The following is a 23,173-nucleotide window of genomic DNA, read 5'->3' on the forward strand; positions in this document are numbered from 1 at the left end:
GCTGGGAAACCTTGGCTCTGAGTTTCACTCTGTGATCTGGTAAGGGTCCTTTGTTTGCCAGTCACAGGTGTGATCAGCAGCTTGCCGCAAAGGACATTTCTTTTTTTTTTTAGGACATTTCTTGGAAGGATAGCTAAGATGTGCAGCGTCAGCAGACGACTGAAAATCACGCTTGAACTCCAGCAGGTGTCATGGCTTTTCCAGAGGCTGGGAAGCAGGAACCCCAGCAAGTCTTGCGGTGGGGACAGAGTAGTAAGAATGCTACTGCAAGGATGAAATGAATATCAAATTCCAGGGAGGTTGGTTTAGACTGGATGACAAGCCCGCTCTTACTTGATATGGGTTGGGAACCCCAGTTACATTCTGCTGGGCTCCACCTAGTAATTCCTTAAGAGGAAATTCAGGAGGCAGTTTGAGGAAGAAATTTCGTGCTGGGCAGGTAACTTTGTCCACTCTACTATCTGGCATCTTTAAAGTTGCTTCCAGCTTTAAAAATGGAGAGTGATTCTTCCATGAAACCCTTTGGGGCTTCTGTGTCCCAGTGATGTTTGTTTCTATGAATGCCTATAAAACCAGTGAACAATAATAAGATAAACTGGAAAAAGACATCTATGAAGACCAGTGGGTTATGTAGCTGTGTTGGTTATCTACTGCTGCATGACAATATCACTGCAAACTTAGTGTCTTCAAACAGTGTGAATTTATTATCTCTTAGTTTCTGTGGGTCAGGAGTCTGCAAATGGCTTAGATGGGTTTTCTTATAAGGCTGTAGTCAAGGTGTCACGGCTGAATATTCATTGGAAGGAATGAAAGAGTTGGAAATGACTTAGCGACTGAACAACAATGCGTATGTAAAACTGATACACTTTGCTATACACCTGAAACTAACACAACATTGGAGGTCAACTATACGTCAATAAAAATTAAAAAAAATGAAAGAAAATCTGCCCTCTTAGCTGTACTTGGTTGTTCAAACAAAATGTATTTGAAAGGGGTGAGTTTATAAACATTCAGATTACTCTGAAATGATGTGCCTGGTTCTCCTGGAGCTGCTGGGTACACATCTGGAGGCAGATGGGTAATAAATGGATAAAGACATGGGTTAAGTCCTTGCATAAACTTGCAGTGTGACCCTGGACTTGCTGCTTGAATCTCTGGTAGCCTCAGTGACCTTGTCATACTAGCCTGTAGAGGTAATGCCTTTAGAATGTGTAAGGTGATGCCTGGCACTTAGTAAACATGCAGGAAATAGATGTTATGATGATCCTTTAAGAACCCCAACCAGAGAAGGCACGTGTCAATTCTTAAGGTACAATTCATCACATAACCAGAGGATCAAGAAAATGCATGCTGAACACATTGTAGCTCATTCCTTCTCTTGAAGCTCATGGAGGGTTTGATGCGGTAATTCCTTGTGTGTATAGGATTCGAAATCAGAATCCTATTTGCCCATCCCTGGAGCTGGGCCATTTGGAAAGAGGACTGTGTAGCTGCAGCCCCTCTTCTATTGACAGTGGGAGGCCCGGGGTGGATGCTGGCCATGCCAGGGTAGGGCAGGGAGCACCCCGACTCCCACCTCTCATTTCCAACCTCCCAGGGTGTGGTGGAAAGCACACAGGACTAAGCTGGTTGTCCTTGGCCAAGCAGCAGCTTCTCTGAAGCCATTCTCACTTCTGTAAAAGTGGAGCCATATGCAGGATCAAAAGAGGGGAAGAACATAGGTGATAAGCTTGGCATATCTAAGAGGGGAACCAGGATGCATGCTCCATACCAAGACTTTCTTCCAACAGGCCAAATGAAGATGTTAAATACATTTTAGAAAAGTTTTAATTTGAACAACTTATGATTAAAAATACATTTTATAAATAATTTTTCCATAGACTTGATTAAGGATTGTTGCGAACTTTACAAAAAGACATACTGCAACAACAGCGGAAAGAAATTACAAAAAAATATAGCTACAGTCCTCCCATTTAAAAATACATTATACATCACAGCGTTTTCTTTGTGCAAAGTTGAAGAGAGCGCTGTGTTAGGCCTGTCACAGGTTCACCCAAAGGGAAGTAACACAGTTACTTGGCATAATAGGATAGGCACAGCTGAAAAAAACGAACCCCTTCCCCCAGAAGTTAATATACCTTAGTTCAACATTTTATTTTGTAGGACTGATGGCTGAACTTAGCTTAATACAAATATATATTTATATGTCTGTGTGGATATATATATATTTAAGTATGAAAATAAGTGTCGGTTTTGCAATTAAGTAAACCCTCAACGTATTTACAGTATTTTCAGAGAACGTGTTCTCCAAATCAGTCTGAGGCCATCTTCTCTGTTAACAACTCTTCAGAAGATTAAACGAAGCCAAATATGTCAATTAATGGACATCCTCTGTTGAGACTTCCAGTTTTCGCTGTGGGATGAAGAGAGTTCCTACAGAGGTGTGATTAGCACCATCAAAATCCATGCAGGTGGAGCCTGTTGGCTTTGTTGGTCCACCTGGAGTACGGAAGAAGCTTTCGGCCACTGGCTGGGACCCTTTGGGTGTCACAGGAACAGGCTGATTGGAAAGAAGAATGGGGAAAAGTCAGACCCAGACAGACAGGTACATGTCCTGGCAAACTCAGCAAAGTGGACTGGAAGGACGTGTCACATGATGGGAACCTTGAATGCCCTGAAATCTACTAAGTGAGTCTGCCTGAGTTTCACACTCTCAACTATTTTTGTTAAGGGGGGAAAAAGCTCATGATAACCCCATAATCTGGACTCCTTGAGCACTCTTGCTGGATTTACAAGGAAGGCAGGCCTTTAAGCATTTCCTTCTCCCATCCTTTCCTTGTCCGAAAGCAAAAGTCAGTCTCCCATGATACTGATATTTGGGACCTAAGAACTGAAAGAGAAAAAAACATCAATGAATGGACACATTCTCACCTGTTGTGCCCCTGTCCCTACAGCTGATTGTCCGTTTGGTTGGTTCTGGCTCAGGATGGACGCGTCATACTTGGTGGCCCTTCCTTGCTGAGAGCCTGCATGTTCGGGTGTGACACTAACAGCCTCTATTCTTGGCGACACGGCAGCGGTTCCGGGTGTGGGGCTGGCAGACACCTGCACCCCGGGGGAGATGAGGCCCAAGTGCTGCAGGGTGAAGTTTACAATGGCTGAGCTCGGGTTCTGGATGGGAACTGGGTGGCTCGAAGAGAGAGCCGGGCTGTTCCCAACAGGGACGGCTGCCATGGAAGTTGGTGAGACCATTAGCTTCAAAGGTGTTACATGAAAAGAGGGAAAATTAACAGCAGTGAGTTCAGATGATGTCACTGGAATAACACCTGGAAAGAAAAGGCAGGAGAATATCTTAAAAGCACAGGCATTTGTCCAAGAAGTATATAAGGCTCAAGTGAGCTTGAGAATGACTGTGTTTGAAAGATGTTTTTAAGTACACTCACCTGCAATCGGGGAGCTGTAGATCCTGTGATTTGGGGAAAGTGTACCTGAGCTTTCATTACTAGACAGAATGGGCTCTGCCCCCAGGGTTGAGCACTGGGTGAGAGGGATTAGGTATCCTGATGGGAACAAGGTCTAGAAAACAAAGAGGAAGGGTTTATTTTACACATGAATACAGAAAGAAACAATGGAAAAAGTGACAGACTTTATTTTCTTGAGCTTCATAATCACTGTAGATGGTGACTGCAGACATGAAATTAAAAGACGCTTGCCCCTTGGAAGAAAAGCTATGACAAACCTAGACAGCATATTAAAAAGCAGAGACATTACTTTGCAGACAAAGGTCTGTCTAGTCAAAGCTATTGTTTTCCTAGTAGTCATGTATGGATGTGAGAGCTGGACCATAAAGAAGGCTGAGAAAGCACCAAAGAATTGATGCTTTTGAACTTTTGGTGTTGGAGTAGACTCTTGAGAGTCCCTTGAGCAGTCTTCCTGGGTTTGCAAGGAAGGCAGGCCTTTAATCACTTCACTCTCCCATCCTTTCCTTCTTCCAAAGAAGGCGCTCAGCCTTCTTTGTGGTGAGACAAACTAGTCAATCTTAAAGGAAATCAATCCTGAATATTCATTAGAAGGACTGATGCTGAAGCTGAAGCTCCGATACTTTGGCCACCTGATGCAAAGAACGGACTCATTAGAAAAGACCCTGATACTAGGAAAGGTTGAAGGCAGGAGGAGAAGGGGACAACAGAGGACGAGATGATTGGATAGCATCACCAACTCGATGGACATGAGTTTGAGAAAGCTTTGGGAGATGGTGAAGGACAGAGAATTCTGGTGTGCTGTAGTCCATGGGGTTGTAAAGAGTCGGACACAAGTAAGTGACTGAACAAAAACAACAGGAAGAAAAATGACCACATGCCTCTTCTGGGACTAATATCCCTTGGTGGTTGTTTGTCTCATCAGACCAAAGCCTCCACTGGAATGGGCCACGGCAGGCCAGCTCTATGGCTCTTTGAAGACAGTATCCCTCCTTCCCATCCCAACAGTTGTCCTGAATAACCACATGTTTCTTAAATGCCAGCTGGGGTCTTAGGAAGTGTCCTAAAGTTAGCACTGAGTTTGCTTAAGGGCAAGATTTACCTAGCACTCCCCACTACCCTCAACATCCTAAGTCTGTTTCCAGAATTCTCGGTATGATGTGGTGCTGTCAGAACAAGCTGAATGCAGCCAGATACCGTAGTGGCACTGCTGGGTTATTATGTGATTGTCCTTGAATTATGTGGGATGGTATTTCCCAGAGACTTTTCTGAGGGACTCTAGTTCTTTCTATGGGATGCAAGTAGGTACTACTTGAATCATAGTTAAATTATGTTTGGGGAAATGCTGAATTCAACAAAGGAAAATGGAATCTTTATGACATAATTTCTAAGGGACTTTCATGATGGCATACAATGTGAATCTCCAAGAGAGTGTTCATCATATAACACTTCCCAGGCTATTCAGCAACTAAATGTTTGGTAATATTGGTATTTAAGGGAAAAAAAAAACATGTTAAGAAATGTTGATTAGAGAAAGGGAATGTCAAACCACAGGCCCAAATATAGCCTCTTGGCTGTTTTTGCAAATAAAATTGTACTGGAATATAGCCATGCCCATTCATTTACATATTGTCTGCAGATGCATTCCTACTTTTTAAAAAATTTTTACAATGGCAGAGTTGAATAGGTGTAACAGAAACCTTATGGCCCACAGAGCCAAAAGCATTTACTCTCTGGCCCTTTACAGAAAGCTTCCCTTGTGGCTCAGTTGGTAGAGAATCCACCTGAAATACAAGAGACTGCCTGCAATGCAGGAGATGTGGGTTCAATCCCTGGGTCAGGAAGATCACCTGGAGATGGAAATGGCAACCTACTGCAGTATTCTTGTCTGGAGAATTCCATGGACAGAGGAGCCTGGCAGACTACAGTCCATGGGGTCGCAAAGAGTCAGACATGACTTAGTGACTAAACCACATAATCTGTACAGAAAAGTTTGCTGACTCCTGATTTGGAATAAAGGAATTATACAACTATAGATCTTTATTCCCCCTAGTACTTTAGGTTTCAATGATACCAAGCAAACACTTTTATAATATACAAATGAAAGGGCAGGATACCAGGTTTCAAAAATGACAGATTAGAGAACTGATTAATTCATATTAGATGTCCAAATATCATGCAGAAAAAGCTTTAGGGAATAAAGTTACATTCCACACAGAAATGGCCAGAGTGTTGGGCTGTGTGTGTCTGCAGCACGCCTGCTCATCACAGTACTTTTCCAACAAAGCCTACATGGGTGGCTGAGCCGCCTGCAAAGTCTGATCGGTCTTAGCAGGAACAGGACTGGTAAAAGTGAAAAGCAGCTCTTGTAAACCAGAGGCCCACCTTTCATCTCCCTGCAGATCTTTCTTCTCACCGCTGTCAAAACAACGGCCTATGTTTTGATCTAGCTGTTAATAGGTGCGGTCAGAATCCCCAGTGCTAAGGGGTACCACAAACTTTCAATTTTGTTTCTTAGATGCTTGGTTCTGTTCAATATCTTTACTAGCAGGTTCCTTGAAGGCTGCAGGAATAGAGAATTTTCAAGGGGTAGATTTAGGTGTTTTACCAACAGCTGCTCTTTGGCATCTTATAGTACAATGTTTTCTGGTTTAACTCTCTTCAAATCTCCAGCAAAACTCTAATAATAATTCCTTTTCCTTTTCCTATAAACTATATTCATCACAAAATTGTTTCATCTATAATGCCAATTCCTTTTTTAAAATTAGAACTATTAAAGTAGCAGGATGAAAATAATTGGACATATTACTTGTACGTCTTCTCACCCAGACAATATGAACACTCCTACCCCTCTTCCTAGGACACTATCCTCTTTTGTTTTCACCATATTTCTTATTATTCACTATCTGATATGCTTGCGTTTGTTTGTATACTTTCTTCTCTCCACCCCTAGAAGTGTAGATTCTCAGTAAATGTTTGTTGAAAGAATTAACACGTGAATCTCTCCCTTTCTTTGTGCTGCTCAGTCCATGCTAAGAAGAAATGGTCAAAATGAAGTCAGAGATGAAAAGAAGAGAAGTGGGTGTGAGGAATCTATCCAGTGAAAACCCTAATCCTGAATAACTAAGTGAGCAACAGGAGACCATTATTAAATCATACCCACTGCCCCAAAGAGATTATGGACCTCCCAGAAAATCAAATCAAGCTGAAGCCTTGTGATTTTCCCCCTAGCATGTGTATTAAATGCAAAATGATACTATGCTAAGATAATGGATGTTTTGAATGGTTACTAGGAGGCCATCCTCAGGGAAGATCTGACAGACTCTAAAGCCTCCTTAACAACAACAGTTACAGATAATACCCTTCAGCTTCTATAGTGCCTTGAAAGGATCACAAACCCCTTTATGTATATCATCATGTCATAAATTCACTTAACCTCACAAAAACTGTAATAAGGCCCTGGGGCAAGTTCTCAAAAGCAATCATCCCCAAAGGCAGGTGCTGATTTGATCCGGAGCACCAGTGCTTCATACCCAGTAGACAATCAGGAAAAACTGGCAGAACAAATTCTTTATAGATGTGGGAAAATAAGACGTAGAGAAGTAAAGTAACCTGAGTTAACAGCAGGGATAAAATGAGAGATTAACTTCTGCTTCCATGTTTAGTGATGTTTGTTTATTTGGTGATGCTGTCTTTCATATACAGTTGTCCCGAGAGTGGAAAATGAGATAACGTATGCAAAAGTGCTTAACACTTCTGCCATCTAGCATGTGGGTAGGCAGCCAATACACGTTCTTTCCTTCCTGAATTAAACTCCATCCAGGAAAAAACTGTCTAGAACATCAAAACATCTAGATACCAATGCATCAAATACACCTAAACCTTGCCAAGCTAAGTCTGATGTTTCTTTTTGCACAACATGGAAATTTTGGTTTAAATTTGACGAAGAAAGTAAAAACAGGGGGGAGCCATTTCTCTGCTAGGCCACAGATACCACTTACATGACGTCAAACAAATATCAAGTAATGACTCAGAAAGCAGGAGTTAGAGGAACCCTATGCGTCCATCCATTCATTTGGGGTCACGTCTGCTTGTAAATTATTTAAGACTTTCATGGCAGGTGTTTGCATTCCAGTGGGGGACAGAGAAATGGACTTAAGGACAACCACCCACGGTGCTTTAAAAAGAGAGCAGATAATCCCTTCCTCCAAAGGTTAAAAATGCCCCTGCCGCCATCCCAGTCAGGGGATTAGCTGTCTGAGGCCTTGTTTGGATTATGGGACGCTAAGGAACAGTTCGCCTGTTTTCTGGGAGACTGCTTTTTGCTCTGGTAAATCACGAGCCAGCAGAGTCCCTCCTAATTAACTGGGGAGTACCTAAAGCTTTGCACAGTTCAAGGCTGTACTCACTGTGGAGACATTTTCAGGAGCTTTCGAGTCTTCTTTAAATTTCTTTTTGGAACCACTGTCCTCGAGCACACTCGCCCTCTTTGAGCCTTTTTCTCCAGCTGACTCCCTCTCTCGGTTCTTTGCACCTTGTCTCTCCAGCCCGGGCAGCAAACTTCCAGGCCTGGTGGATGCACTGGACTTTGGGGAGTCACTGTCTGCATTCTCACCGGTGGTATCAGCGGAGTCTTTTGACCTCATAGCGTTAGAAGAGGTGGTGGGGCAGACCGTGGGGCTCAGGCCTGGGGGTGGCGTTAGAGTTTGGGCCTGGGCAGGCTGCAAGTAGATGGCATACGATGGGCCTGAAGGGGCCTGAGGTAGGATCACGGGCACTGCCGGTGACAACGGGCTGGGGAGGAGGGGGACCACCCCCAGGGGCTGGATGAGGGACGGTGCTGTCATCTCTAGCTCGGCATTTGCTGGAGTGTCCAGAGGGGCCACAGGTTTGCAGTGCCCAGATCCTACCAGCTGTACCTTCACTTTCTTTCTGGGTTCACTAAAAGACAAGATTGAAAACATGAGACAATGGAAACACATGTTCTCTAAAACGTTCTACCATTTTAGATTGCCCCAGATTGAAGCTACGCTTTTATGAAACTAGCAGATAGTTTCTGTCATGATTCCACATTATGAGTTAGAGATGATTCTCTCACCAGTTTCCAAGGTTATTGCCTATTCTTACATGAAATAAGTAATCCTAATGATGAAATGTAAAGTAATGCATCCTGTTACTGAAGAGCGTTGCCCACCTACCTTGATTGCTCTTCTAACTGCATTTTGCAGATAGCTGCGAGCTGAGCCATTTTACTCGGGAAAGGTGCAGAATTCTGAGAGCTCTCAGCTGGTAAAATAAAAAGAAGGTGGGGTAGGGAGTTGGTCAAAGCAAAAGAATGAATCTTCACACAAATGAAACATCACTGAGGTCAAAGGAACAGAAAAATTGCACTGCCCTCCTCCCCCAAATCACACAGTAATTAAATGATAAACCCCACAATTCACATTTTATCCTTTAATTCATATGTAAGTTGGGTTTCAAGTGTGTTTGGGACTATGGAAACAAACAATTCTCTAGCAAGTCCCGAGGAGGGATCAAGGAAGCTAAAAGTCAGATGGAGAGGGATTCTTTCAAGCAGAGCCCTGACATGATAGCAAACATACCTTTGTGGGTTTTGATAGGGCTACTGGGAGCAGAATTTATCTTTCTCCGGTCACTCTCTATGCTCTTTACCAGTTTGATGAGAGATGGGTGTCGAGTGAAGTTTGGTTTCCCACGTGTGGAAAAGAGGTTTTTGGCACAGTTCTCTTTTGAAGACCGCCTTGCTTCCAAATCAGAGGCAGCAAAAGGAAGGACTGGGCTGAGACCTGAAACAGGAAAGGGCAATGTGTTAAGACATGAGTGGTTCAGCCTCCTTCTGGGGTATGAGGTCAGTGAGTGTGCACTTGCTCAGTTATGTCCAACTCTGTGCGACCCTATGGACTGTAGCCCGCCAGGTTCCTCTGTTCATAGGGATTCTCCAGGCAAGAACACTTGCCATTTCCTCCTCCAGGGGATCTTCCTGACTCAGGGATCGAACTGGCATCTCCTGTGTCTCCTGCATTCGTAGATGGGTTCTTTACCACTGAGCCACCTGGCAATGCTTCTAAAATGATTTCAGATTAAAGTGGCAACAGTTATGTGCCTACTATGTGCCAGATACCATTTCAAGGGCTTTACCTAAAAAAACTTGTTCATCTTATTCTGAATGAATTCTGAGATAATAATTCACTTTAACATCTCTGAAAGACTTTGTCATCTTACAACCAGTGGTATGCTCTCAGGGTGACTGTTAGTGGTTTTTATTTCTTATTGAAATATAAAACATCGGGTATCTCAGAATCAGTGGAGACTTCATCTGATGAAATAGGGTGACCCTCCCTGCTATGGACTGAATGTTCGCATCCCCTGCCCCATCCCCTCTCCCCAAATTCACATGTTGAAACCTGTTGTCCAATGTGATGGTACTGGGAGGTGGGGCCTTTGGGAGATGTTCATGAGGGTGGAACCCTCTTGAATAGGATTAGTGTTCTTATAAAAGGGACTCCACAGAGCTCTCTAGTCTTCTTCCACTATGTGAGGTTACTATGAAAAGACTAGAAAAGTCTAGAAAGCAGGTCCTCACCAGACACTGATTCTGCCAGCAACTTGATCTTGGACTTCCAAGCCTCCAGAACTATGAGAAGTAAATATATTGTTTATCAGCCACCGAGTCGATGGTACTCTGTTGTGGCAGCCTGAACAGACTAAGATACTCTCCACAACTCAGGCAGGTACTTCTCAGGAAATGCACCCTCATTTCGGAGACGTTTCAGACATTAACTAACTGTTTCGGGGTCTCTCAGCTAGAAGAACGTGGGCCTGGGATATGAACTTGATCAGTCTAGCCCAGAGCCTGTCCTCCAAACCCCTGCACTGAAGGACCTCTCATTGAGGTTATATCCAAAACCACAATAACCTCGCAAAGGCGCTGTCGTTCTTTCTACTAGGGGTGAGGAAGCAGTCTTACAGAAGTCACCTGCCCAAGGCCACACAGCTGGAATAAGTGACAGACTTGGGACTGGAACCTAAGCTTCCCCTCTGCTTCCGTGGCCTGTGTTCTTGCCATTTTCCAGAACTTCTGTGTGTGGGGTCTTGGTAGAACACAAAAGGTAAGAATCCCAGAGTTGAGATGGAGACAGAATATTCATTCTGGAGTGAATCCATTTCATATTCTCCACATGCAGAGGCTCTGTTTCAACTTTGTCAAATTCTTTTACACACAGATTTTGCCTCCTACACAGGGGTGTGATGGTTATGGACCTTGAGTTACTGACGGAACCAAGGGCCAGGCTGTCCATATTGGTGCTCATCTTTGTCTTTTCAGTCACTTATATATGCTCTTCCCATGTGGGAGTAAGGGTAGGAAGAGAAAGGAAGTATATTTCTAAATGTGCATTAATTCAAAGTAATGAAGCAATGAATAAAAGGAAATAAATACATACCACTAGGCTTTGGACTGATTTCTGGGCCTGTCCATTTAAAAGCTGGTTTTCGGCCTCTTTCCTCTGTAACATGAACTTTCTTGATAAGATCCAGGCTACTCAGAACATTAGCTATATCATACAACCTCCTAATTTTTGCTGGGGGAAAAAAGTATATATATCACTTAATGGAATAATGAAAGATCAAAGGACTTTGCTTCCTAAGGACTTCACGAGTACAGTGTACACTCAAAGAGCTATCCTAACCATCAATGTCAGAGAAAAATGTGACTTTTCTTGAGTTATTATAGTGATACTGCTTTAATTAAAACAAAAAAGTTTTAAATATTGAGACTCAATTACTGCTGATACTGGATTTTGAAACAAAAGCACACGTTGAAAAAGGAAAAATGACTCAATTGGATCACCCTATTGGGAAACATGTTACAGATTTTCTAATAAAAAGTTACCACTGCTGGGCATCTCCTAATGAGGATTCAGAATTTTAGGAACAAATAGAAATAATCAATGATAAATGTATTATTTTCCAGCTTCTGATAATTTGTGAAAATAAATGTATTTCACAAGCATGGAAAATTTTTATACCTATCAAAATTTATAAACATGTATACTGTCCATATGTATACGCAAAGCATAGATTTGCTAATTCTGTAAGTCTTACATATCATGAAAAGCTCTTCTACAGAAGTCTGCCTTTACTTTAGCTTATAGTACAAAGCTGCAGATTGAGCCCCGCCTTCACAGCCATGCAAGAAAGTTCTGAATTCCCTAGGGATTCAGCAAATTACACATGTGTAGTTCCTGGAATAGTTTCCAAGGCTGTGACTAACCAGTGAAATAAAGAGCTGAAAACTGGTGACTCAGAGAAAGCAGGTGGCCCATCGGTAGGACTGGGATGTGTTTTCTGAAATGACAAATCTCCTAAGCCAAATGCTAGCCTTACTGCCTTAATCTCTACTCATTTTGTCTTTATGGAGACACCATCAAACTGGAGGTGTCTCAATACTTTCATGGGACCAGTACAGCTTCACAGGGATGGGAAGGGGTCTGTATGACACCTCCCAGGCATTCCCTCAGCCTCTGCTATGCCTCGGGGTCACCAGTCAGCCGGTCCCCCAAGTGATCCATGTCCAGGCTAGCCTAATGCCCTGCTCGGAGGTCAGCTAATGCCTTCTACACCTTCTCTCTGCTCCTCTTCGTGTATGCATGGGACAGTTCCTACAAAGTCTTTTCTAGAGGCAAGGGCAGAGCTGTTTTAAGACTCCAATCTATGATTTCTTCCCAACAGAGAGCAGATATTCTGGCTAAAATCATGCTTTTTTTTTTTTTCCCCATAGTGAAATCAAGTAGTTTTATTTAAGAATTGGAAATAATTAGTAGCCGTGAAAGAAAATCCAATATTTAAATAAACATTTCTGCTTGTAAAAAGAAGAGCAACTACTGTTAGGTAACTCCTTGCTTAAAGATGGGGCAGACTCTCAGGAGCAAGCCCTTGGGATGGCTCCTGATGGTGGTCGTCCGCACACAGGACAGAGTGTCAGGCTCTGGTTTCAGGCAGACAGCAAGCCTTGCCTACCATGCTAGACAGGCTGGGTTGCCTGGGCCAGCCAAGTCACTATGGACTCGAACTGTCTAAGGTAGTAAGTGCAGAGCGGGGACACTGTAAAACTACTCTTTCAAAATGTCCAATCCACTGTGTTGCGGGTCACTTCTGGAGACAGTGTTAGAAGTTATTTATACCCTCAAATACGAGAGTCAGTGGAGAGAACAGAGACTTGGGTTCCAGTCCCATTTTACTGCTTATTTAGACTTCAGACGCTGTAAAATGGAGGCAGTGTTACAGTATCAAGTGAGGTAGATAAATCAAAGTGTCAGGTAAGAGTAGCTATATACATATCTTTGAATCCTACAAGCTATCTCAAGCAGTATCTTCATGAATTCTGGGGAGAAGTGAAGATATAATAGCCTAACTAGAGATGATCTGTTTACATAGCCCATGTATTTGAAAGTAATTTAAGAGTAGGTCCAAAAGTCCACGGCAGTTGGGCCACTTACTTTTAAACTTGCTTTTATCCAAATCTTCCACATGGTCCTCCCCAATTAAAATCTTGGCAGCAATTTCCAAGCTTACTATCTGAGGCGTTGACACCAAAAACAGCATCACAAATTTTTGGCTCATCACTCTTAAAGACTTGTCTTTGCGGCTGTTTACAGAGGCTTTGGAAAAGGAAGAGGATTAGAGAATTAAAATTCATGAAGGGACAAGGGCTTTCTAAAGTAACAAAGCTAAAAATACCACAACCTGATCCCACGGTTGACATGCAGCATTTTTTTCATATGAAAAGCAGCAGTAGCTTTGAGCTGGGTTCCCTAAGGAACCTGGTCTTTAGACCTCCAAGAGGTTCCCTTCCACCTGAGCTTTTCAATACCAGCTCTCTCACCTGCCCGAAATTCCACTCCAGGGAGTTCGACAAAACACATGTCTGGGTGTCCATTTTGGCCAGTGTTTGATTTGATGATGGGATCCTCTATACTGTAACTCTTACTAAAGTCAAACTCTTGTTCATATTCTTTCTTTTTGATCATCATAATCTGCTCGGCGTACTTGTTCTCCTCCCCGACGCTTTTCAAAGTCCCAAGGGTCTGGTTGAGGTTGTGTCGCCCGTGCCAAGTGTACCTGTTTTTGGCGAGCCGGCTCACCATATGTAGACTCTCTAGGACGTTGACAATATCATAAATGCGTCGGCGCTCAACATCTGCGGAGAACAAGCAATGGCATCTTACTAGGATCAGATATTGTAATGTGGATAGAATCGAATACCTTTCTTTTCCCCAGGGATTCTTAGTCCGTAGGTTCTGGATTAAATAACTTTAGTGGCTCAGATGGTAAAGAATCTGCCTGCAATGTGGGAGACCTGGTTCGATCTCTGGGTTGGGAAGATCCCCTGGAGGAGAGCATGGCAACCCACTCCAGTATTCTTGCCTGGAGAATCCCCATGGACCGAGCAGCTTGGTGGGCTATGGTCCATAGGGTCAAAAAGAGTCAAATACAACTGAGTGTCTGAGCATAGCACATGCTAAAGAGTATAAAGATGAGAAAGGCATGCCCCTGTTCTCAAAGGGTACAGTTAATATAAATTAGAAAGGTGACATTTATTGAGGGTCTTTGATGCATCATACAGGTTTAGGAAGATTTTACCCTAACTTGTGACGTAGGTGATTATTATCCATGCTTTTTTATTTCTTTAACAATAGTCTTTACTTTTACACAGAGCAGTACAAAATGAGGCAGTTCCTCAAAGGGAGACTTGAGCTAGAAAATCCATCCTGAGCGTGAAAGTTACTTAGTTGCTAAGTCGTGTCCAACTCTTTGGGACTCCTATGGACCGTAGCCTGCCAGGCTCCTCTGTCCATGGGATTTCCCAGGCAAGAGCACTGGAGTAGGTTGCCATTTTGAAACTTCTCCTTATTATCCATGCTTTAATGATGAGGAGATAAGAGGGTCAGGCTGGTTAAGCTGCTCAAAGAGCAGCTAAGAGCACAGAGCTAGTAAGTGGCAAAATCAAGTCTTTAGAGCTCTAAATTCCACCCTCTACACTTCATTTCTTATATTAGTTCCCAACACACACACACAAACATGGCTGTCATATGATTGGTACAAGGTGCTGCGATTCCTTGGTTCTTGGAACTTGCCAGAGGGCCTTTGTGTGCTAGGCTGTTCCTTCCAGCTGGAATCCCTCTCCCAGATGTCCTCATGGTTCCCCACCTCTATTCTTGAGTCCTTGCTCAGATGTCACCCTCCTAACAAGGCCTGACCCAACTACTTAATTTAAAATGAAGTTTAAAATTACAGAGCACACTCTTAGCACTCTGGATTTCCATCTAGCCTGGTCTGCATTTGCTTTTCTTTAGCACACATTACCTTCTTACATCCTAATTACCCACTTATTATGTCCTTTGCATATTGTCTATTGTCTCCACTGGAAAGCAGGTTCCACAGGAGCAAGAACTTTGTTCTTTCTGTCCACTGATGTTATCCCAGCTGCTACGACATTGCCTGCCATAGTAGGTAATCCAGATACCTGCTAAATTAAATGGTACACCCTCTATAGCTATAATGAAGTGTATGTGAAGAGAGGAATCTAAATGGCATTTCTTAAAGTTGATACATATAAACATGTATTAGAAAGGCAAAACTGTCCTTCATGGGGTGATAGCTATATACTAAAATATCCTGTATATCTCTTTACAGATTCAGGTCGTAGTATTTTCATGCCTCCAAAGGTATCCCACATTTGCCACGGATTCCTTTTTAAGCTCTAACTAGATTTGAGTCCATGAAGAGAGGAGGAAAAGAGGGCAGGGGGATACAGTAACTTTTGGCAAACAAAACATTCAGAAAGTGCTGAATGGCAGAGAGGGCTAAAGCTTGGCTCCCATGCCCAGAGGCTGACCCTCATGTCAACTGTGAAGAAAGCATTTGGCAGCCTGGCTCCTCAATGAGAAACAAGATGCAAGTTCAGAGTTGTAGCTGTTTGTGAAATAAGTCATAACACAATGTTGCCTTACTTTAAAGCTTCAGAGCTTTCACAGTGCAGTCAGAGCTATCTCCATTGTGATTTTCTGCTTCTGTTTTAAGACTTAAATGTGACTGGGAACTACATGCTATTATTCTGAAATTAATAGGGCTTGACAAATGGATAATTTCTGTGTGGCCTTGTGTCATTACAAACACTGGCTAGAAGGAGCGTGGGTCTGAAGGACTCAGTCTGTGAGGTGCCTTTAATGACTGACCATTTCAGCGAGCTCTTTGCATACTTACTAAGTTCTTCGGCTACTTCGTCAAGACAGATGTCATTATTCACAGCAGGGTTGGGATAGTTAGGGTATCGAGCTAAAAACTTATGACACAACAATCCTAAACTTTTCTCTTTTCGACTGGGTTGGGATTTCTCATATTCATCTCCAGAGAAGTGTTCCTACAAAGAAAGATGTAAAATAATGTCTTATTGAGAAAGATTTATTGGAGGCATTAGTACTCAATGACTAACACTTATATATATAGTTTGCTTCAGTGGCTGCAAAATTGGGAAGATAAGTGGGGAGAAGTCAGGATAAACTGCTTGAAGGATCTGAAAGGGAAGAAGCTCATAAATAAGTGACAGATTCAGATTTCCCAGAGCTGTATTTGATGGGGTCCAAACCTTTCCAGTGCTCTGACTGGGATAGCGCTTTATATTGCCAGTTGCCTCCTCAACAGCCACCCCCCTTCCTAGCTCCCCAAATCCCCCAGTTTCCACCCAGTCCTCTGCAAACCAACCTACATGTAAACAATCTTTGACCTCAGGTAATCCGTTTCTGTTGTCAAACAAACCCCTTTTCTGATCCCTGTTCCGGATCTCGGGGCTCACGGCACTGATGAGCATTTTGAGGTTGGCTGTTGGTGTCCACGGTTCCCCCTGGGAGATCTCCTGGGGCTTGGTGGGTGTGGTTAAAGGGCCAAAGTCAGGCTGGATCTCTGCCAACACTATATTTGCTGCAGTGGATTCTTTCAGAGGTGTTTTCATCAGTCCCCTTTTATGTGGCTCGAAAAAGAGATTTTCCTGGTTCAAAACAAGTCAATCATTAAATCAAGTATAAAAAAAAGATTTATCAGATGGCTTTTGACTCTAAGAATTGTATAAATAGAAATAGTACTTAGGAAACATGCTCAGTGAGGTTGTAAGAGATGATTAAATTAGTGACTATATTCCAGTGATCACTTTGACATTTGTCCATAACAGCTAAATTCCCTATTTTTAATTCTGCAACAATGCATGGATTTAAAATTTTCATCTTATGTTCCAAGAATTTAAAAAGAAATCTTTAAGACTTACTATTTAAAATTTTTTATTTTGAAATAATTTTAGATTCAGAGTTGCAAAGATCCTCCAGAGAGTTCCCATATACCTTTTACTTAACTCCTCTTGATAGGACTGATAATTTTAAGTGACCCCAAACCCCTTGGAGTGACTTGACTCATGACACTGTAGTAAGTATAAGGTCTCCATGGCAGAAACCATATGCCATTCACTTATGTGTACACCTAGTACAACAGTTGCATGCAGTGGATACTCAGTAAAATACCACTGATGAAAAAAAGTCAGAGAGCCAAGGAAACAGGGTGAGGGCTAGCATGTGGTCAGACTTGTTAGCAAAATCCACTAGGGAGCAAAATCCAGAGTGGCTACAAGCAGAAAATTCTGCTCTCTGAATATTTACCCTTTTCACTTTACAGATGGAGAAAATGGAACCCAGAGAAGTAAAATTAGTTAACCCAAGACCACAAAGCTGGTTCCTGGCAGAGGCTGGGCTGCCACTGAGACGTAAGAGGGTAAATTAACAGCAGTTCATACCTAAGACTGCTGCTGCTGCTGCTAAGTTGCTTCAGTCATGTCCGACTCTTAGCGACTCCATGGACTGCAGCCTACCAGGCTCCTCCATCCATGGGATTTTCCAGGCAAGAGTACTGGAGTGGGTTGCCATTGCCTTCTCCATATACCTTAAAGACTAAAGGAGACTATGTTTCTTCTACTTTTGGCCACTGGCGACTTCACACATTCTCACCATCTGTATCTATTTTAAAGAAAATGCTTGGGATGGCAGGTAAGTGCACCGAGATGGTACACTTGAGAGGTTCTGATCCAAGAATGGGATTTTTCTCAGGGCTGCTGTCTTTTGCCTCTGACCGTCAGAAGCAACAGCAGTTCTCTTATTTGTTTACATCTAAAATTTTTTGGAAATTTGTATATATCATTTTTTAACCCTATCAGTATTTAGACATCAATCAAGATATCCCCAGTGACAGTGGCCCCTATAGTTAAAAGAAACTGGTGATTTGGTAGAAAATTATCTTAACAAGAGATCTAATGTCAAATCATGTCAAATGCCCTTTCTGAATTCTTACAGTTTAAGAATTCTCAGAAATACCATAAAGCAGCTAACAAACTTTTATTATTCTTAAAAATATCTTTTCTCTCTACTTATCTCTTTGAAACTTCCACCAAATCACTAAAAACTAGAAAGATTAATCCTGGGTAACATTTCCCCTTTTCAAAAATTAAATTTCCCTTCCTTCTAGGTTTTTATAGGGGTTAACCAAAAAAGAATGTAGCATTAGTAAGATGTTGGATACTGAAAAATTATTCAGTAAAATCAGGATAATGTTGCATTTAAAACTACAAGGATGAATACTGAAGCTAAAAAAGTACCTTTTCGTTCTCCATTCTGTAAATTCCTCATACATTTAGTTTCTTTAAAAATGAAAAATCTGGAGTTCTTTATCCTGATGGTTCAAGTAGTTCAGGTAGTCCAGTTAAGAAGTTTAATATCCTTAAAGAAAAAAAGAAAATAGAAAAAGTTAAAGAAAAATGCAGGAGATCTGTTGAAAATACCTTGACGGGACGCTAGTCTGCTGAAACAAAGGCTAAGGTAAAGAAAACTGATAAACTACACTTAACATTTTATTCCCGACCGGAGATAGCCCCACAGGGCAAAGGACGCCCATCAAACGCCCGTAAATTACTTCAGCAAGCCGATCTGCCGTCAGTAAGACTTCAAGCAACCCACAGAAATTCCAGTGACAGCCCTCGTCCACCTTAAGAGAGGGCAAAGCATTCTCCGGACCCCACCGAATGGACTCCAGCGAGCACAAGCACCCACCTGTTCACAGATCAGAGTTCCGGACTCAAGCGCATGAGCCCAGGTTCCGGCTAAGGAGCTACAACCCCAAGTATCTGGATAAAAGTCTACATCTAGATGCTTGAATTTCTCCCTTGACACACACGTGCATGGGATCAGCAACAAAGTCTTGGGGGGAAAAGCTTGATAGGTAACTTCCAAATTCAGTCCTTAAGCTCCTGGGCATTTAAAGAGCGCCTTCCGATTAAAACTTTTTTAAGACTTCTGTAAAGTTGCGACTTAAAAAATGTACTTGCTATTCAGGTGGCCAGTTCACGCCACAATCCTGGACCCTACCATGGAAGGCTGCATTTGCTCAGCAAGGCAACCAGGTACAGTCGCCACCGGCTCCCGCGCCCGGCGCGCTTCCCCTAGCTCCAGGCCAACTCCCCTCCCCCCTGGGCCCAGTACGCGCGCCGCCAGTCAGGCAGTTCCCGGACAGCATCCTCGCGGTTTCTAGGGCAACGATTCCCAACCAATCAGAGCGTTGGCTGCAGGCCTGCGATTGGCTGGCGGCGCCAGGGGCGGGTCTGGACCTTCCGCCTTCGATTTAAAAATTTGGCGCGGAAAGCCATCCCATCGTCGGCGCCGCCCCTTAAGCTGCGCGGGGCTAGAGCGCGGGCAAACCCGCGCCCGGAACCACGGCGTCCCCGCCCCTCCCCCTCACTCGCCCCCTCCCCTCTGCGCGGGATCTCGGCTCCTCCCTCCACGGCCCCCGGCGGAGCGAGAGGCGGGAAACGGCCGCCGCTGCCGCTGCCTTCCCGATCCCTCTCCCGGTGCCAGTCTGGCCCTGCGCCGCGCCCCTCTGCGCCCCGCTGACCTGTCAGTTCACCTCACACTTGGAGCCGATGGGGGCTGAGCGGGGACGCCTCTGCACCCCTTCCCCGCTCAGGCCTGGGAGCCCGCGTGTCGGGCCGTCAGTCGGTCCTTAAACGCCGCGCTGAGGTGGGTGCCCGAGGGAAACGCCCGGACCGGGACTGGCGGGCCGGCGGGCGGGCAGAGTGGACGTGACCGTCCAGGAGCAGTCAAGCCCCCGATTTGAAATTAACCCGCTCCCGGCGCGAGCCGATCCCGCGGGCGGGGAGGGCCGCTCCCCTCCCCCACGCCCGCTCTTCCCGGCCCCGGACCACGCGCGCCAATCCGAGTCTCCAGACCGGAGCCGGCGGCGAATCAGGGTGCAGGCACCGCCCTCCGGTGCCGCCTCCACGGCAGAGTTAGGGGAAAAGTTCAGAAACTTTTTTTTTTGGGGGGGGGCAAACACCCCCTCCCCTTGCTCGAAGTTGGGAAATTAAGTTTAGTCAGCCGAGGACACGCGGGTTGAGACGCGGACGCTCCGCAATCCCCATCCTGGGTCCGTCCCACGGCCTGCCCAGTCCCAGGTCCGCTCACCTGTGCTGGAGACCCCAGCCGGGACCATTTCCCCTTCCATCCATGGCATGCATTATTGTGCTGCCCACCATCTGCCCATGGCTTCTAAGAAACTGGGGCGTGATGGGAGAAGCTTGGCTAACTGGTGCTCCCATTTGATGGGCGCGGGGTCTTGGCCCAAACGAGAGAACTCAGGTGTAGGAGGAGGAGGAGGAGTAAGGTTAAAAACCCGCCAAGCCTGTTCCGGGCGTCCCCTGTCTTCCCTCTCCAGGTCTCCCACCGGCTCCTCCCTTCCCGCCTCCCTGTCGTCTTCCCTCGCTTTCCTCTCTTTTTCCGGTTTCCAAGCCTCGGGCAGCTCCAGCATGGAATATTTTTGACTTCTAGATTAATAGGAGTTTTGGGAGACACTCTAGTCCAATGCTCTGCTTTGCAGATGGGGAGACTGAGACGCCGCGCGGCACCGCTGCCCTTGGTTGTGCCTGGATTGTTTGCGCCCGCGTTGTCTTGCTTGGCTCTACTCGGCTTTCTAGCGCTTCCCTTTTCTGGGGACCTGTGCCGGAGTTGCGGGACCGCACGTATTGCCCAATAGCGCCCAGATCAAGGGGCCCATCTATCGACAGTTTGGTTTGAGCTCTTCCTCCTCTTTTGTAATCTCGCATCTTTTAAGCTCCAGTAAAGCCCGGAGCCGCGATCCCCTTGTCCTGTCTCGTATTCATGTGTGTCAATGACTTGCAGCGCCAGATAGTTTTATATTCCCCGTCGCGATATAAGGGCGGGGATACTCTGGTACTGAGGCCAAGGTCGCCGTGCTGTAGCTGCAGGCTGTAGGGCCGGGGGAGTCCCGGTGGCGGACCGCGGTTCTTTCTCTTCGCGGAACGCAACCTCAGGGCGCGCAGGGTGGCTGCCCCAAACTGTCAGCGTCGCGCTGGGTCGGTTCTTGCTCTCCACCACCCGGCTTCAGGCAAGTGTCGCTCAAGAGCGCGCCGCCACCTGAAAACCGGCCTTAGGATCAGTGCCGTGCAGAAACCAGCGGTCACCTAGAGCCTTCAGATTTAAAATAAAGTGCGATCACCGGGCAGGGCCCCGCCCTAGACTGCACAGAGCAACTGTTACTTACTGAGCTCCGTGCATCTTTTCTGGAGCAAGGTGTAAGTTTTTATATACATCAACCAAAGGGGGGCAGTTGGCGCTTCTGAGTTAGCCTTTGTTTCACAGATTGTTCCCCTTTCCTCACCAACGTTTATAGCAGTGCGTGGTGTCCCCCTCTGCCCAGCCTACCTTAATTTTTTTTATTAATGCAAGCTGGGTATCCTTTTTAAAGCGACAGTCTGATGCCGCTGTGTTCAGAACCGGTGACTGCCGTGCTCCTGTCTGTGACTGCAGGGGCATTCCTTCTCCCAGGTGTCTGAATGCCACAAATAATGCTTGGGGCAGCCACCTCTCACTAGGCTGCACAGATGGCATCACATTCAGTACTCAGCGTAGTTGTTAACTGTGGGTTACCATCTGGAAAGTGAAATACCTCTTTTTTTTTTTAATTTTAATTTTTTAGTTGAAGTTTAGTTGATTTACAATGCTGTGTTAATTTCTGCTCTGCAGCAAAGTGACTCAGTTGTCCACATATGTACATTCTTCCTTATATTCTTTTCCGTTATGGTTTACCCCAGGATATTGAATATAGTTCCCTATGCTATCCAGTAGAACCTGCTGCTTATCCATTCTATATGTAATAGTTTGCCTCTACCAACCCCAAAGTAGAGCATTTTTAACTAACAAACCCCAGTCTTAAGGTAAGTGGCTGGTCTGGGATTTGAAGCCAAGTCTCTTTAACTCTTAAGGGCTTTCCACTGAAAGCCATGTTCTCCACTGTGCTTGGGTTGGTCCTTACTTGCTTCACAGGATAGCTGTGCCTCATTTTATAGAGAAGAAAACTGAGGCACCAAAAGGTTTAAGTGATGGCCAAGTTAGCTATAGAGTCAGGATTATAATCCAGGTCTATCTGCCCCCACTTCATATATCCCATTCCAATGCCTCAGAAAGCTCCTAAAAAAGCAGTGTTGGTGACACCTTAGACCACTCTTGTAACCACATAACGCTTCCTCTAACATAACAAAATATAGAAAAAAATGGGATCTGTAATCCTTGTTTGAATGACAATTGTCTTACTGAAGCATGCCAAATGTAATCCAGCTCACTGACTAGGATGGAAAGTGAAAAAAGTGAAAGTTGCTCAGTCGTGTCCAGCTCTTTGAGACCCCATTGACTATACAGTCCAATCTCCAGGCCAGAATTCTGGAGTGGGTAGCCTTTCCCTTCTCCAGGGGACCTTCCCAATCCAGGGATCAAACCCAGGCCTCCCGCATTGCAGGCAGATTCTTTACCAGCTGAGTCACAAGGGAAGCCCAAGAATACTGGTGTGGGTAGCCTATCCCTTCTCCAGGGGATCTTCCCGACCCAGGAATCGAACAAGGGTCTTCTGTATTGCAGGCAGATTCTTTATCAACTGAGCCATCAGGGAAGCCCGACTAGGATGGAAATTGACCCTATTAAGAGGCAAATGATGTAGTTTTAAAGTTTTAGTAACTCCTTCATGGGTTTGAAAGGAAATGAAGAAAGAAACCAAGCTGAAACAATTCTACTCAACACTGTATCATGTGTCTGATTTGAAATTCAGCCTGAATGGAAAGGAAAGATACAAGCCTGTTGAAAACTGACGTTTACTGCACAACCATGAAGAAAGGTTGAAGGGACAGATTTGAAATGTTTTTCTTGTGTTACCATCAGTTGTGTTTTCTAGTTATGTAGTCCAAGGGACTATTTGTGCATTTGTTTCTGGTCTTTTGTTTACCATGTTGTGTAATCTGTGTCTCGCTGAACAAGGCCTGACTTTCGATTTTCTGCTGCCACCATTATGCTAGTATAACTTGGAGGGTGAGATGTTATGTAACACATTCAGCATTAAACAATATAAAAAAGATATCTGCAGTAAGGGGGAAAGCTGGGAATCACCTGATGTGTCTAGATTCAAAAGTAACATTGGGGATTTGGAATCATATCCCTTTTCATTATCACCAGAGCCTCACACACAGAGTGTGAAAAGAACAAGTTCTTCCCTGTTCACTGGGGCAGGCTAAGGGGCTAAGA

General features: G+C 44.5%; 1 protein-coding gene across 3 annotated transcripts; it reads right to left on the reverse strand.

Moving 5' to 3' along the window:
• Positions 1-1,811: 1,811 nt before the first annotated feature.
• On the reverse strand, positions 1,812-19,752 carry E2F8 (E2F transcription factor 8). 3 transcript variants are annotated; one of them, XM_061167980.1, is made up of 13 exons: positions 19,494-19,752; positions 18,193-18,313; positions 16,267-16,545; positions 15,765-15,921; positions 13,384-13,698; positions 12,998-13,159; positions 10,943-11,080; positions 9,083-9,286; positions 8,678-8,765; positions 7,889-8,420; positions 3,444-3,576; positions 2,932-3,326; positions 1,812-2,560 (listed from the first exon to the last, which is right to left on the reverse strand). In XM_061167980.1, the coding sequence occupies exons 2-13, from the start codon at positions 18,205-18,207 to the stop codon at positions 2,378-2,380; spliced, it is 2,601 nt and encodes an 866-aa protein (XP_061023963.1). In that variant the 5' UTR covers positions 18,208-18,313; positions 19,494-19,752; the 3' UTR covers positions 1,812-2,377. The 3 variants fall into 3 exon arrangements, with proteins under 3 accessions (XP_061023963.1, XP_061023950.1, XP_061023956.1); XM_061167967.1 differs by having other exon boundaries at positions 19,482-19,752; XM_061167973.1 differs by lacking the exon at positions 19,494-19,752 and adding an exon at positions 18,644-19,031.
• Positions 19,753-23,173: the final 3,421 nt, after the last annotated feature.

This window comes from Dama dama, chromosome 2, assembly GCF_033118175.1.
Source record: "Dama dama isolate Ldn47 chromosome 2, ASM3311817v1, whole genome shotgun sequence".
NCBI classification, from domain to species: Eukaryota; Metazoa; Chordata; class Mammalia; order Artiodactyla; family Cervidae; genus Dama; species Dama dama.

Coding starts and splice junctions, on each gene's coding strand:
- E2F8 (XM_061167980.1), bottom strand. Junction 11,081..12,997: donor GGATAAAAGCAAGTTTAAAA/GTAAGTGGCCCA, acceptor TTTTTCCCCCAG/CAAAAATTAGGAGGTTGTAT. Junction 3,577..7,888: donor CTCCTGAAAATGTCTCCACA/GTGAGTACAGCC, acceptor TTTGTTTTCTAG/ACCTTGTTCCCATCAGGATA.